This window comes from Elephas maximus, chromosome 16, assembly GCF_024166365.1.
Source record: "Elephas maximus indicus isolate mEleMax1 chromosome 16, mEleMax1 primary haplotype, whole genome shotgun sequence".
Lineage (NCBI taxonomy): Eukaryota > Metazoa > Chordata > Mammalia > Proboscidea > Elephantidae > Elephas > Elephas maximus.
Window position 1 is genome coordinate 58,382,167 of NC_064834.1, and position 15,388 is coordinate 58,397,554.

The 15,388-nt window shown below is 43.2% G+C and overlaps 1 protein-coding gene across 6 annotated transcripts in view; it reads right to left on the reverse strand.

The window, feature by feature from the left end:
• The window catches only part of SORCS1 (sortilin related VPS10 domain containing receptor 1), a 571,683-nt gene that overhangs the window by 355,780 nt on the left and 200,515 nt on the right, over positions 1-15,388 (reverse strand). For all 6 annotated transcript variants that reach the window (XM_049855014.1, XM_049855016.1, XM_049855012.1 and 3 more), the window contains exon 2: positions 6,925-6,992. In XM_049855014.1, coding sequence (XP_049710971.1) covers positions 6,925-6,992 — 68 coding nt within the window. The remainder of the gene's footprint in view (positions 1-6,924; positions 6,993-15,388) is intronic.

Below are 15,388 nucleotides of genomic sequence, written 5' to 3' on the forward strand. Positions count from 1 at the left end.
CTGCAAAAGGCCTCTTTAAAGTATTGAAAAGCAAAGATGTCACCTTGAGGACTAAGGTGTACCTGACCCAAGTCATGGTATTTCAATAGCTTCATATGCATGCAAAAGCTGGACAATGAATAAGGACAACCAAAGAAGAACTGATGCCTTTGAATTATGGTGTTGGTGAAGAATACCAAACATACCATGGACTGCCAGGAGGACAAACAAATCTGTCTTGGAAGAAATACAGCCAGAGTGCTCCTTAGAAGACAGGATGGTGAAACTTCATCATAGGTACTTTGGACATGTCATCAGGAGGGCCTGTCCCTGGAGAAGGACATCATGCTTGGTAAAGTACCCCCGACCCCGCTGCCATCGAGTCGAGTCCAACCCATAGCGACCCTATATAACAGAGGAGAACTGCCCCATAGTGTTTCCAAGGAGCACCTGGCAGATTTGAACTGCTGACCTCTTGGTTAGCAGCCATAGCACTTAACCACTATGTGCAGAGTCAGCAAAAAAAGAGGAAGACACTCAACAAGATGGACGGACACAGTGGCTGCAACAATGGGCTCTGACGCAGCAACAACTGTGAGGATGGTACAGGACCAGACAGTGTTTTATACTGTCGAACATGGGGTCAATATTAGTCAGAACCAACTTAACGGCACCTAACAACATTTTCTCAAACAAACATATAACCCTGGCATGTGTTTATCTGTTGGTATTTTTTAGTTGCTCATAAAGATACAGATGGAATCACCCTAAACTCAGAACATCACTGACCTCAGGCAAGTAGGATCTATGTGGGAAGGAAGAAGCTATTTATATTTTGTCTGCTCAGTGTTTGGCTCATTATAATCGACTCGATGGCACTGGGTTTTTTTTTTTAATGTACACACATTATTCTTGTGATTTTTCAAATATAACAATAAAAACAAATAACATTAATTTATATGTTCAGGAAACCACAGGAAGTTTCATATGACCCAAATATGGGGATGGGATCATGAACTATAAAGACTGAAAGAGGAAGACTGGTACAAGAATCCAAAGCACGTCCTGATTCTGCTGGGGAACTTGGCCATCCCCTGTGTGCCACTGGGGAGGTGTTAAAGAGTTGTAAGCAGAGGTATTAATACCATCATGGGGTTTGTGTAACACAAGGGATTTCTTGCAAGGATAAGTATCACAGTCAGCTTTGTTCTTTATAATTTTTTTAGGGTTGTGTTTTTTTTTTTTTTTTTTACTTTTTATACCCATTCAATTATTTCGTTGGATTTTGTAGCAAAGTATCCTTCCAAACAGGGACTAACAATTTGACCCAAGTCCTCCTTGCTCTTCCCCGGATGCAGAGTGGGAAGGAAAGAAGCTTCCACCTAATGGGAGTCCCCCACAAGGCTGGCAGAGGGCTCACATTCAGGTCAACTTCCATAAGCCTGAACAGCAGGCGGGTGCCCTTCAGTGGGCACAGGCCACAGCCAAACCCACACAGTCACTGCCTCAAGGCGCGCTATGATCACTCCCAGCAACAAAAGACTCTGTGGGAAATTTCTCTTGACAATCACTATGTGTAACTCCCAAGAAGAAGCAAAGTGTCTCCCAGGAGAATGGCAAATAGGGCTGGCTTCCCGCGCAGAATCAAATAAAAAAAAAACCCAACCCATTCTCTCTACTTTAAACATAAGCTCCTTTCTCCCACCAAGGTAGGTGCTGCTATTTGAGAAGTGTATTATTTTGGAGATGTGGTTGGAGGATTTCTTGTGTCTTTTATATGGATCTGAAAGTGGGATAATGAATTTGAGGAGAAGCCAGCCATGTCACTCAAGATCTAAGACAGGGAGGCCAGCAGGTTGTATGCCCCTTCAAGAGAGTGCACTTTCAGTTCCCTCAAGAACTGCCCAGGGGTTCTCACCAGCTAAGCCTTTCTCAGCAGAGTTCTGATTACCCTCACACAAGGGGAAAAAAAAAATGAATATTTCTTCTCAGAGATACTGTATCTAGATTTTGATGTTTTTGTGTATCTCAGCCTCTAAGCTTATCTTGCTTCAATATGGTAAAGCCACCCCACTCTGCCAAATCGCACAGGTTAATCCACTATAAATTGGAAAAGATTCTGAGGAGTGATTAAGTGTTCTGGGTCAGATCATGCCCTTTCCTCTCGGTTTGCCTCCCTGAGTGAACTACAACACAAAACAAAATCAACAGCTTGCTCCACGATTAAGGTGTAATCAATGACAAGACCAACTGGGAGTGAAAGCTCATTAATTTGGTTCAGTGGCAACCCTCTGTCATCCAGGGCTTGTTGATCCAGCAAGGTTGAAAGCCCTGGAACACTGTGACAGGGTCAGCTGCCTCTCAGCCTCTCTCCTCCTCTAACGCCCCAAAGTCATTTGATGCTATAGTCATTTTGACTATACAGCTGGTAAAAGTTATAAAGAATAAGGGCTCAACTGAAAAGTGCATGTATCTATTTGCTGGCGAAGGAGCCATTTTCCTGGTGCCCGGTATTGTCCTGGAGTAGGTCGGATGCTGGTCAGAATGGTGCTGAGATTTGGAAACTGTGTGTGTGTCTGTGTGTGTACAGGTAATTTCCCATTTAGGACAGGGTTCCATTCCAACAACTCCATCATAAGTTGGTTCTGATGTAAGTCGAGTATCTTTTTTTTTGTTTCCGTTATTATTACCTTTATTATCTTTATAAATACAATCTTTATTTGACTTTGGGGTTTGGAAACATTACATATAAGCTTACAGATATATTTCAGTACATACATACATATTACTAATGATAAGATGTATAAAAAACAGATGGTTGTAAGTGTAGCTCATCATAGCCTGAACATGTCATAAGTTGGAGATTACACACACACACGCACACACATATACAATCTCAGACATACACACATATATGAACCGTTTTTTGTTTGTTTGCTTAGTTATAGAAAACTTCACCAGAAGGCAGAAGGGTCTCTGGTAGATAAATAAGAAATGTACGCATGGAGTTTATCTATTTATTAACGTCTGTAAGTCTGTGTGTTCCTACCTGCTAGATGTGGGTCTCTAGATACGCTGTAAAAACGAATTGAGAGGAGGATACTGTGAGATAATGCATGTCTAGCACTTAGCGTAATACCTGGCACATAGTGAGTGCTCAGTAAAAATGAGCATATATTTTTGCTGTCATGATTATCACCACTATCAACAGCATCATCACCATTATTTTTAAACAGCAAGTGCTGGGTTTAAGGATTTAAAGTCTAGTTGAGAAAATAAAATAAACACATGAGCAAAGTAAAGATCCAACACTTACCCCATATCTTTACTACAACACTTATGGTTGTATGGCAGTTTGTCTCGTTGCATTAGATTTATCTTCTTCTGGGATCTGACAGTTCTGGGTGGCTGCTAAAATACCTTATTCAATATAATGGCATAAGGCAGGTTACATGCCTGTACGTTTCTCTCTCATCTTAACTGTCCACAGATCTTTGTTCCCCTGGAGACAATGAACACATTGGAGGACAGAGCCTATGTGCTACCAATCTATGTAACCACTCACCTTCCCCTCCCTGGACCAGCAGACTCTAGAGCATAAAGGAGTTAATCAATACATCTTCGTTAAATAAAGAGAAAGAAAATTATATATTGATGGCCATATAATAGAGATAAAACTGTAGGACTCACTGGTCTGTTCAATAACAGATATTTACTGAGCATCACCTAAGTGTTAAGTACTATGTTCAGTGCTATGGGTACCACACAGCCTGGGCCCCAAATGAGCCCCCAGCTTTTGGAGTAGGCAGGCATTCTGAGAAGAAAATACAAACTGGGGCAGAAGAAAATGAGCCCACTCTTGGCTGTTCTCATCTCCCGCAAACAGGGCTGTTCTAAATGACCCAGAACGGAGAGGTATTCGCGTTCTACTTCTCACCCTCCACCCTCCCAACCTGCCTCCCTTGTCCTCCATAACAGGACCCACAAGGAGGTTCCCTCAGCAGGGATTAAGGGCATCCGGAAGTGCTGAAAATGTAGTCCTACCAAAGCAGGTGTGAAGTATTCTAAATATTGTTCCTTCTCAATCTGTCTTTTCTTTTCTAAATGCCATTTTCACTAAGGTGCATGCTCTTCCTTTTTAAAAAAAATGATCAGTTTCTAATATTATAGTCCTACAGTCATTTGCCATACATGACATATGATGCATATGGCAAATGACAACTGTGAGTGCTTTAGAAAAGTATATAAGTATTTTTGGGCATTGTGTGTGTGTGTGTAAGCATGTGTGCGTGTAGACACATATGAAAGAGAGAGGGAGAGAGAGTATATAAACATTATATGTTATATATATTGTCACTGCAGGATAAGTCAGCTCAGCTCATCTTCTGCCTGAGGACTCCCAGGGAGACCTTCTGTCTGAGGGTCCCCCTGCCTGGACCAAGTACTCCTTCCAGCACTCCCACAGCTCCCTACACACACCTCCATCATGACACTTACAAACTGTAGCCTAAGCATCGGCTTACTTGTCTGATGCCTTCAAAGGGACTGATTCATCTCCGATTCTTGAGTATTGAGTACAGTGTCCAGCACATAATGGGCATTAAATATATGTATGGAAAATGGTAAATAAATGCATGAATAACCAAACTCATTAGACAGATAAAGCTTTTTGTCCCAGTGAAACTGATCTGGAGATTGAAAGGTCAGCTGATAATTCTTGCCAGACCTTCCCAAGCTTCAGCCCATGGAGGCTATACCTTCAGAAGGGAGGCCAGATACTAATGAAAGGTGAAGTCACTTTTTATTTCATTAACCAGCCCCCAAGATCAGAAAGCAACATTCTCCTCTCCGCCCCCCCCGCCCACCCCCCACCACCCCCAGGAGAATCCGTAATGATGCCCATCAGAGAAAAAGGAGCATGGTAAGCCTGGGGTTCAACAGTCTGGGATGACTTGCTCTACACATTCCACCATGCCCTTCCCACCGCTCAAGTGGAGATTGATGGCTGCTAAAGGCCTCTATTCCACTGGGACAAAACCACAGGGCTTTTATTTTGCTAACAGGCAGGCTATACTTTATACAGTGAATGCACTGTAAAAATAAAATTTTTTAAGAAATTTATTTTATTTTCATATGTACATAAATTAGAGAAATCTACCAAGGAAGCATAAGCTTAGAGTCAACAGAAATTCTGATCAAGGGTTTCTTCATTTAAATAATACAGGAAGGGTCAGACCATTAATGTACTAAGTAACTGCACTATTTTAAGGCTCCTCCATGAACCCCTATACTTTAATTCAGTTACAGTTTCCTTGGGACAGAAAGTCTGCATAATGGGCCTCCTAGTTGAGGAAGGAGATAAGCAATCTAAATGCCTGACAGCAAATAAAAGAATAGGGTCTGTCCTTTCTTCAGTCAACCACAAGTCACCTAAAACACAAGACAGTTTATTCAAGTGTTCACGTACATAGTGTCGAGCGCAGTGGAAAACAGACATCAGGTTAAAAAGAAATTTTATGAAGAATTCCCTTATGGGGTATGGTAGCTTCCACTCGAGTGTCTAACCAACCCATGATCTTCCTCTTCTGTGACAACCGCTTTCCCCAAGAGGGGCAGGCACTGCTAACAAATTGCTACCAGGCAAGTCTACTCCCCATCCAACTCCTCCAGAAGACAGCTGCAGCCATTGTTAAGTGTAACCAGAGGTGAACACCTGGCACAAACATTGGAGTCTTTCTCACTAGACCTCAGCCCTGAGACTGACAGCTAGTGGTCCTGTAAACTATCATGTGATGAAAACTCCCACTGATCTTACATGCGGACACCACTGGCTTCTGTCTGCCCAGACAGCACCCACCTTTATCTGTTACTCAGTATGTAAATTTTCCTTAGGGAACCACTTCCACTCAGTGTGAGTGTGTATGTGTCGGGGGGATGGTAAAGAGAAGCAATATTCAACCTACTCTGTCCTATAGGGTCACTATGAGTCAGAATCTACTCGAGGGAAACAGGTTTGGTTTTTGGTTTTATTACAAGGACACTGACCAATCAGAAGAGACTCTGGACTTGCCAACTTGCCAATGATCATTGAACATTATCCCTGGGTTTGTCCCCACGCTCTCCCACCTCAGGGATTTGTGCATGATCTAGTCCTAAACCACACTGCCAGTGTTTTCCTGGGCTTTAGTGATTGGTCTGGGTGTAGTAATGAACACAACCAAAACTTGCAGAGAAGAGCCAATCAGCAGTGAGGTAAATAAAGCAGATTTTCAGAGAATAGGTGGAAACAATAGGATATATAGGCCCCAAGAAGAGGAGGAAAGCAAACAGATGCCTAGATTTCTGAGGACGTTGCCACCCCTAGATTAAGGCCCTTACGGAACCCAACTGCATATTTTGCCCCAATATTGAGTTGCTTTGCTCCTAAAGGATATGTATCCATTCCCTTGAATGAGTATTTATTAAGTGCTCTATCTGTATGTGGCAAAACAGTGTGAGTCCCGGATATGAGTGTGAGGGTACACCTGCGTGCTGCTACTGAAATGCAGGACCATAGAAGGGAAGTGAGTGAAGGATGATGGCACTGGTAGCCTGCCTGGGTTCTGCAGACCCAGAGTGGGTGCTGATTCCCTCTGCAGAGACCTCCCCTCTTTTCTGCTCCAGTAATCTCACAGATCAGCAGGAGCTGTGGGGGCCAGAACGCAGGAACACAACCTCATGTACAGTTACCAAAATAAATGGACTGTGACACAGACAAGAGGTCCATAAAGAAGGGAAGGATCTCACTGCCTGGAGATAAACCCTAAGCCATTGCTAAGGGAAATGTAAAGCAAACTAAAGCAGAAAGAGGTGCAAATAACCAGGAACTTTAAAGGGAGGTGTGCCTTACGCAAGAGCAGGCATCTCACTTAAGTCAGTGATTATTAGCTCAATTTATCTACCTACCTCCAAAGCGAGCTCTCAGTGATGCTCCCCAGGTTATAGTCGTAGAGCTTTGTCAGAATGAGAATCACCTGAAGGCAAAAATAAAAACCATGGTTAGTCTCAAACAATTACAGTCTCTTAGAACTGAAATAGCTCAAGGGAGGGTTTAGGGTTCCTTTAATGGGTGCTTAACATAATTGAATGAATTGTTACAACATTGCTCCGCTGAAGGAAATGGGTTTGCCAATGCCTTCCCTTAAGCCACTTAGGCCTTATCCTCTCCCCGCTTCTCATTCTCTCACCCTACACCAAGAGCTACTGGACCACCCAGGCATTTCTTACCCGGTAGCCTTAACACTTTCAGGGAAGGCTGTCAAAGTTGTCAAATTTGCACCACACAGGGCAACCACTAAGGAGCCCTGGTGGCGGAGCAGTTAAGAGCTGGGCTGCTAACCCAAAGGTCAGTGACTGGAACTCACCAGCTGTTCCAAGGGAGAAAGACAAGGCAATTTTCATCTGTAAAGATTACAGCCTTGGGAACCCTATGGGGCAGTGCTACTCTATCCTACAGGGTTGCTCTGAGTTGCAATCACCTCGATGGCAATGAGTAGGGTAGCCACTGAGCAGAAAATAGGGAAAGCTTAGTGACACAGTTGCCAGCCTCACCACTTACAGCTGGACCACGTTGGGCAGATTACTTAACTTCAGTAATAAAAAAAAATTACCTATCAGTTAGCAAGAGATTCTTAAATGTTAGTTCCTTCCCTTTCTCCTCTATGGGCTTGGCTTTACCTATTTCTTCTGATCTCCCAATTTCTAGGAAAGCCATGGGACAGAAGCCACAAAGGCTAGGTAACAGCATTTTAACAGCAGCCAAGCTAGGTTTCATAGAGTTCTCAAGCTTTTAGAATTTGGAGGTGTTCCATAAGAAAAAGAAAATAAAATTTTGAATAAACAATTAAAACCCGATCCTGGGAAGAGGCCCGTGCAATTAGGTGGCCCTGAAGCTTACACTTCATTAGCTTCATGGCAATTCCTCCTCATATTTTCATTTATCACTGTTTCAGCCTCACTCAGAGAAACCCAAATGATTTAGCTCATTCTTTCAGAATCCAACAAACATTAAGCATTTACTAGAAGCCCAAAATTTTGCCTAATGCCAGACACAAATACAGATGAGGCCTAGGGGCGTATGATGCCATTACAACAGAACTCACTCATCAAAGAAAAAGGAAGTTGATGGAGAGCTGATTTACCCATTCTCAGTCCCACTGAAACTCAATACCCATCATGGTAGCATTGAGAAGGTCACTTCTCTTGGTGCCTGCAGTGACCACCAGATCCGCCTGGTTAGTTGAGGTACATGTGCCCCAAAACGTTTGAGAAGATTCAGCAAAGCACTATGTTCCTCACGTCTGATGTTTCCACCCCTTACCCTCTCCTCTTATATAAGAACCTAATGGGTCTGCTCCACTTTCTAGTGTGGTTTATATTTTTCTCCTGATACTCATAACCTGGAACATTTGGCCCTGTTGCTTCCGATTCAGCAGAAAAATGTTGACATCAGTTTCCTGGTCTTTTCTCTGAAGGCCCAGGGATCAGTTCTAGCCCCAGTGAGCACAGAACAGCCTAATCTCCAACTCCAAGGCAGAGCTGCTGAACCCTTCCAAGCACCGCTCTGCTACCACAGGGTTTCATTTACTGAAGCTGCAAGCAGCAGTGAGCGGACTCTTAACACTGCCTTCACAGCAAGCAAACTGAAACTCCATGACCTCAGATTTGTTCCAAGTTTAAGGAAATGGAGAACTATGATGGCAGAAAGACAAAGACTGAGATCCCCAGGTCCTGTCTTCAAAGGCCACCCCTCTCCTGAACCACAGCACAAGCTTCCTCAAAGGATCTGCTCAAAACTTGATTCTATAACAAAACGTAAGCATGTGTGAGGTGTGTGGCACCCTACGGACACATCAGATGGCACGCCTGTGGTGGGGGCATATGCTTAGCAGACCCTCGTGCCAATTAAGGTCGCTCTAAGTGCTAAATTTCAATCACCGCCATCCCAGGAACGCTGATCAGTGGCAGCGGGTGGCAGTTTGTTTGAAGGTACAGAACGATGTCGCTGCTCCACCTTGGTACAGTTTCGCCGAATAGACCTATAAATCCCCCACCAAGAAAACGGAGGTGTGGCCATAAAGCATTTCTAGGTAGTTGCTCTCCTGATACAATACAGCAGTAAACTAAATGATGAAGTTCAGCTGGTCACAGGCCACCTCCCCCATTCATCTGATGAGGGAATTCAGAGCAACAGGGGAGAAGGAACCCTTTAACCCAGTTTCCAACGGTGTGGAGCCGCATGCCCATGCATGCAGAAATCGTTTAAGCAATTCCTAGGGCAGGCAGAAAAGGAGGTACAAATCTGCTCCTTGCTTCTTGCTGGGCTGGTAAAACTAAAATGCCAGTGATACACTCAGGCAGTTTATCAATACTGCAGCAGAGGAGGCGTCCTTTTGGCATTTCAAAGCATATCTGCTTGAATCAATCTAATCTCTCTGTTTTCAGAATGGGAGCAAGAAAGAAAGGAAGACCACTAACCTTTAGTTAGGTTTTCAATCGATTATTTGAGAAAGCTCCCTCTTTTTTTTTCCCCCACCTTTACTGTCTAAGCGCATTATTTACCACCTACTCCTGGGCAGTGGCGAGTCATTAGTTAGGTCTGTTGTGTTGGTTGGTTTTCTGTCCTGGTTAAATTAGCAATCCTATTCATCAGAATTAGCACCTTGGTAAAGGGGCGGCTACAACCAAACACAGCTGCAGCACTCAGGGTGCAGCTACTGGTAAATGGGACAGAGGGGAAAATGCAATGGCTGACCAGTCTGCTCTTATCATTTATTACTTTCATGTCATTTCCAAACTTTGGAAAAATCAGTGGAACTTTTTTTATGAAGTGCAATTGTATCTGCACTTAGGTAATGTTTTAGTTTCATTTGTTCAGTAAACAATTTTCACATACAGATTTAACTCAAGTTTATAGCGTTTAAGTATAAAGGCCATCAATGAGAACAAGGCTGTTTTGACGAACACATACGCATGTGCATACACACACAGAGAGGGGATGGGATATCCATCAGTATCTCAATTTATTTCTGTATTTAATTTCATTATATAGTATCAAAATATCCCTAAGTCACAAAAATAAGCAATGGCCATATAGTAATAACTTAGGTTCTTCTCTAAATCTTAGGGTGCTATCTTCAAATAGCTATAACACAAACATTTATGGCTCAGCAACTCCGATCTACATTGTAACAGACCTCAGCATCCCATTATTTACAGCACTTTCCAGAGTGACACGTCCCAGGTACTCCCCAAGCCAGTCTGGTAGCTGGTGTCACCACATGACATCAGCCCTATTCTTTTTCTGTGGCTCTTTCTGGTCACATCCGTTGCTTACAAAGCTTCTGGAAGGAACTCTATTGTCCATTCTTATAAACAGAATACTGATACCTGCTCACCAAGTTGCTGTTCTCAACTTACTCCTTGGACAGAAGGAGGGTTCTTGAAACAGTATCAGGGTCTCTGAGGGAGTGAGGAAGGGTTTCCTCCCCAGATCTAAGCCAAATTTTCATCACTTGGGCTCCCAAATGAACATTCCTTTGCCCAAAGATTTTCAAAGCTCCTATTGAATAATACTACCAGCTTTAGCCTCTTGTACTCCTCTGTGCCTAAGGGGTGTGAAGCCATCACAGAAGTGGAAAAAAAAAAAAAAAAGATGCTAATTACTCTACCCTTTGCCTAACCCCAAATCCTCTTTTTGCACTCAGTTACAAAACAAAAACATTCACGCAGATAATAGGCACACTATATGTGGATAATAGACACACTATGTGGTTTTATATGTGGATGGAAACCCTGGTGGTGTAGTGGTTAAGTGCTACGGCTGCTAACCAAGAGGTCAGCAGTTTGAATACACCAGGCGCTCCTTGGAAACTCTATCGGGCAGTTCTACTCTGTCCTATAGGGTCGCTATGAGTCGGAATCCACTTGATGACAGTGGGTTTGGTTTTGGTTTATATATGATAACTAATAAACAATGTTGTACCAGAAATTAGCAAAGCCAGTCAAAAATGTTCTATCATATCAAAATGACAGGATAAGCCTTATTTCAGGGTATGTGTTAAAATGAATTAACCTGGCAGCAGCATAAATTAATACACTGACAGTCTCCATTATGCCAATTATTAGTCAAGTAATATCTTTTAGTGTGACATAGAAACATAATTTAGAAATGAAACTGTCTTAGTTACCTAGTGCTGCTATAACCGAAATACCACAAGTAGATGGCTTTAACAAAGACAGATTTATTTCCTCACAGTAATGTAGGCTAAAAGGCCAAATTCAAGGCATCAGCTCCAGGGGAATGCTTTCTCTCTCTGTTGGCTCTGGAGGAAGGTCCTTGTCCTCAATCTTCCCATGGTTGAGGAGCTTCTCAGGCACAGGGACTCTGGGTCCAAAGGACGTGCTCTGCTCCTAGTGCTGCTTTCTTGGTGGTATGAGGTCCCCAATTCTCTGCTTGCTTCCCTTTTATCTCTGGAGACATAAAAGGTGATGCAGGCCACCCCCCAGGGCAACTCCATTTACACTGGATCAGGGATAAGACCTGAGTAAGGGTGGTGTTACAATCCCACCCTAATCCTTTTTAAAACTACAATCACAAAATGGAGGACAACCACAAAATACTGGGAATCATGGCCTAATCAAGTTGATACACACAGTTTTTTGGGGGGAGGGGACATAATTCAATCCATGACATAAACTTACACCAAACATTTAAGGAATCCCTATAACAGTTTCGGGTAACCTGGTTCGACAGGGCATACTTTTGACAACTTCTGTATTAATTCCTACAATGCCTAGAACCAAAATTTGTTCCACACTCTCTAAGCAGCAACATAGGACCTCTCCATGTCTTTTCTCAAGAAAAAACATAGTGTCTCCCCCCTTTCTTGTGTGCATTAAAGGATTCACCCCTAAGGAAGTGAATGGAAGGATGATGGTTCCACACAGTTGCCCCTCTTCTCATTCCCAAGAAGGAATGCACATTCCCCTATGAGTGGCTCCTCTAGTTTTTATTGCTTAGAGACAGCAACCTGGTTTGAAGCAAAGGACTAACAAGAATCTTCCCTGGAGGCTAAGTTTGCCTTGCAAGCTTATCATTTCGCTTAAATTATGAATTTGGGAAACTAACAGAAACTTAAGAAGATCCAAGTTCTAGAAGGATACTTGGTCTGGCCTGTTATTTCATCTCACCTTCACCTCAGGGATATCTCAGAAAACTGGGACATGTCTCCTGACTTTTCAATTATTAATGATTTGCATTCTTTTTTCTCCCTCCGTGGCTAACTGTGAAAGTGGAATCGAATCTCAAAGGAATCAAAAATGTGGTCTTGGCCTCCATGACTGTGAAGTGAGGTGTTTGGGCTACAAGTTCCCTGATGGCCAAATCCTGAAAAATGTAGTTGGTGACAGGGTTCCTACTCTATAAAACAAAATGTTTTCTTTTGCATTCCTCTCAGTAGTGATTAGTGATTCAGGGCTGACTTGAGCAGGTGTTTCTGTAATTGTAACACGTGGGGAGACTCCACAGAGTTCAACAATGCCAGTGTTCATTATTCCTTTCGCCTGGGGTGGGTCACAGTCACAGTCTGGCTCAGATGAGCAATGGGATGGCCACACTGAAGACGCCAGCAGGCTGCCAGTTATGGATCTGGCTACCTCTGTCCCTCCCCCTCCAGAGTCCAGTAGGTTCCTGGGGTTTCTTCATTGCCCAAGCTCAGATGGCCACCTCTCTGCTTACTTGGGCAGCTTGTCAGACACCATTCAGTGATTTTACAAATATGGGTGAAGGATAATGTGGTGGGCACAGCGACTTGTAAGAGTCCTGAAGAGATGTCGAACAATCACAGAGATTGAAGAGTTGCATAAAATATAAGGGAGGGTGTTCAAAAAGGATTTATTTTGTTTTTGGTTGTTTCCTCTGCATTCCATTTTCAGGAAAAAGCAGCAAGCCCACAACAGTGGTTTTCCTAATGTCTGTTCCACACTGTCTTTGGCTCAGTAAGCATTTATTCAACTTTCCAACTTGAACATGGATTTTCATTCTTTTGGGGAGCCATGAATCTTTGAGAAATATGATCTGCTAAAAGTTATGAGCATCAAACAATGACTACAACTTTAAAGATATCACTGATCTCCTAATCCTAGCGGGGAGGTTCCTGAATCCAGGAAAAAGAACCTGCTACGGTTCCCTGAAAATGAGAACTTTGTTCAGAAGAAAGAACTTTCGGTTCTAAAATTCTACACATTTCAATAAACATTAAGCCTTTGTTAAGAGGCAGAAATAAAAATATGTGCTGTGTGGTGCATAAGGAGAATCAGACATGGTCCCAGGGCATGAAGTTCACAGTCTAGTGGAAAGGCAGACTTGTATGCTCGCACAGTTACAAAACAAGGAATACAAATGTATGATGAAAGAGAAAAGTGCTTTTGTCTTGCAGGGAGCAAGAAAGGCATGATCAGGCATGGACTCATGCAAGAGAAGGTATTCAGGACCGATCCCAGAGGCTATATGGGACTCAGATGGAGATGGGCAGGCCTATAACCAACCAGTTGCTATCAAGCTGATTCTGACTTTTGGCAACCTCATGTGATTTTGAGAAGAACCACATTCCATAGGGTTTTCGATGGCTGATTTTTCAGAAGCAGATTGCCAGGCCTTTCTCCCAAGGTGCCTCTGGGTAGACTCACCCCTCCAACCTTTCAGTTGGCAGCCAAGCGCTTTAACTGTTTGCATCACCCTCCACCCGCAAGTATTCCAAGGGAAGGGTGTATGAAGATAGAGGCCCAGAAGTGTGAAAGCTCACAAAGTATTAAACAAAATGAGCAAGCCCTCAGGTTTAGCTAAAGCACAGGTTATGGATAGAAAAACCAAAAAAACAAACCCGTCGCGTCGATTCCAACTCATAGCAACCCTATAGGACAGAGTAGAACTGCCCCATAAAGTTTCCAAGGAGCGCCTGGTGGATTCAAACTGCCAACCTTTTGGTTAGCAGCCATAGCACTTAACCACTACACCAGGGTTTCCTGTTATGGGCAGGGACCTAGCAAAATATCAGGATACAGGTTTTTTTCTCTATGGCAGAGATTCATAAAAATTATGTGGCAGTGTGCACTGCTAGAAATAGCAAAAGATTTAAAACCAGAAGACCATGTTTTGAGTCCTGGGTTAGCCACCGTTTCTGTTACAATGCTTTAAGCTGCAAGAAACACAACACTAAAAGTGATTCAAACAACAAGGGTGCATTACCTCCTGATGGCACAAATGGTTTTAAGCACTTAGCTGCTAACTGAAAAGCTGGCAGTTAGAACTCACCCAGCAACTCAAGGGGAGAAGGATCTGGCAATCTAATTCTGTAAAGATTACAGCCAAGAAAACCCTCTGTGGCAGTTGTACTCTGTCACATGGGGTCACTATGAGTTGGAATCAACTCGAAGGCACCTAACAACAACATGTCACGTGACAGAAAGTCCAGAGGTCATGTAATTCCAGGGCTAATTCAGCCTAACAATGTCACCAAGGACCCAGACAATGTTCGTATTTCCTCTCTGAAGTACTGATATTTGGATGCTATTTACCCGCATTCTTGCAAGGTGGCCATAACCATTTCTTGTATCAAGTGCAGATATAGCTACATCCAGCAAAGAAAAGAAGGGTTGTTTCCTCGTGTGTGTATCTGTGGGATTTGTTTGTTTGCATGTTTTTGTTTTGTAATTAGGGAGAAAACTCTTTCCCAAAAGCCCTCCTAGGCTTTTGCCTCAGTGTCACTGGCCAGGACTCAGCCACATACCCACACCTTGGCTTTGAAAAGAGTGCAAAAGGTGAAGCTGATGTTTTCAGTTGTGGTTTTCTACGGTGAGAGGTGGGCTTTCCCAGCAAGGAGAGTGACTGCTGAATAACAACCAGTACTGTCTGCCAGGATCACTTACTATGTGGCCTTGGAGAAATTACTTAAATACTGATTCTGTAAGGGGCGGGGGGGGGCGGAGCTTGCACTCGGGAAGAGGAAGAGACAGGGTGTGGTGACATTCCTCAGTAAGATGGTCCCTACACAGTTAAACTTTAAGCCAAGGAAAGATCTTTACAGGGGTCTTTGATTTGATAAAGTCCTTAACTTGATAAAGATTCCTAACTTGGTAATTAAACCTTAAGCCAAGGAAATGGTCTTTACAGGGACTCCTGTCCTGGCTTTTAAATGTTAACAGAGACAGATAAGAGAAAAGAAGGACATAAAATCCTAAGAAAAGGACTATGGGGCGCTCAGATTCTTTCTCTACCTGAGTAGCCCGCTGGAGGCTTCCTAGTCAAGTGTACTTTTACTACTAACCCTCTGCTTGCTAATAAACCTCTGCTCGCTTGGCACTGATTGTC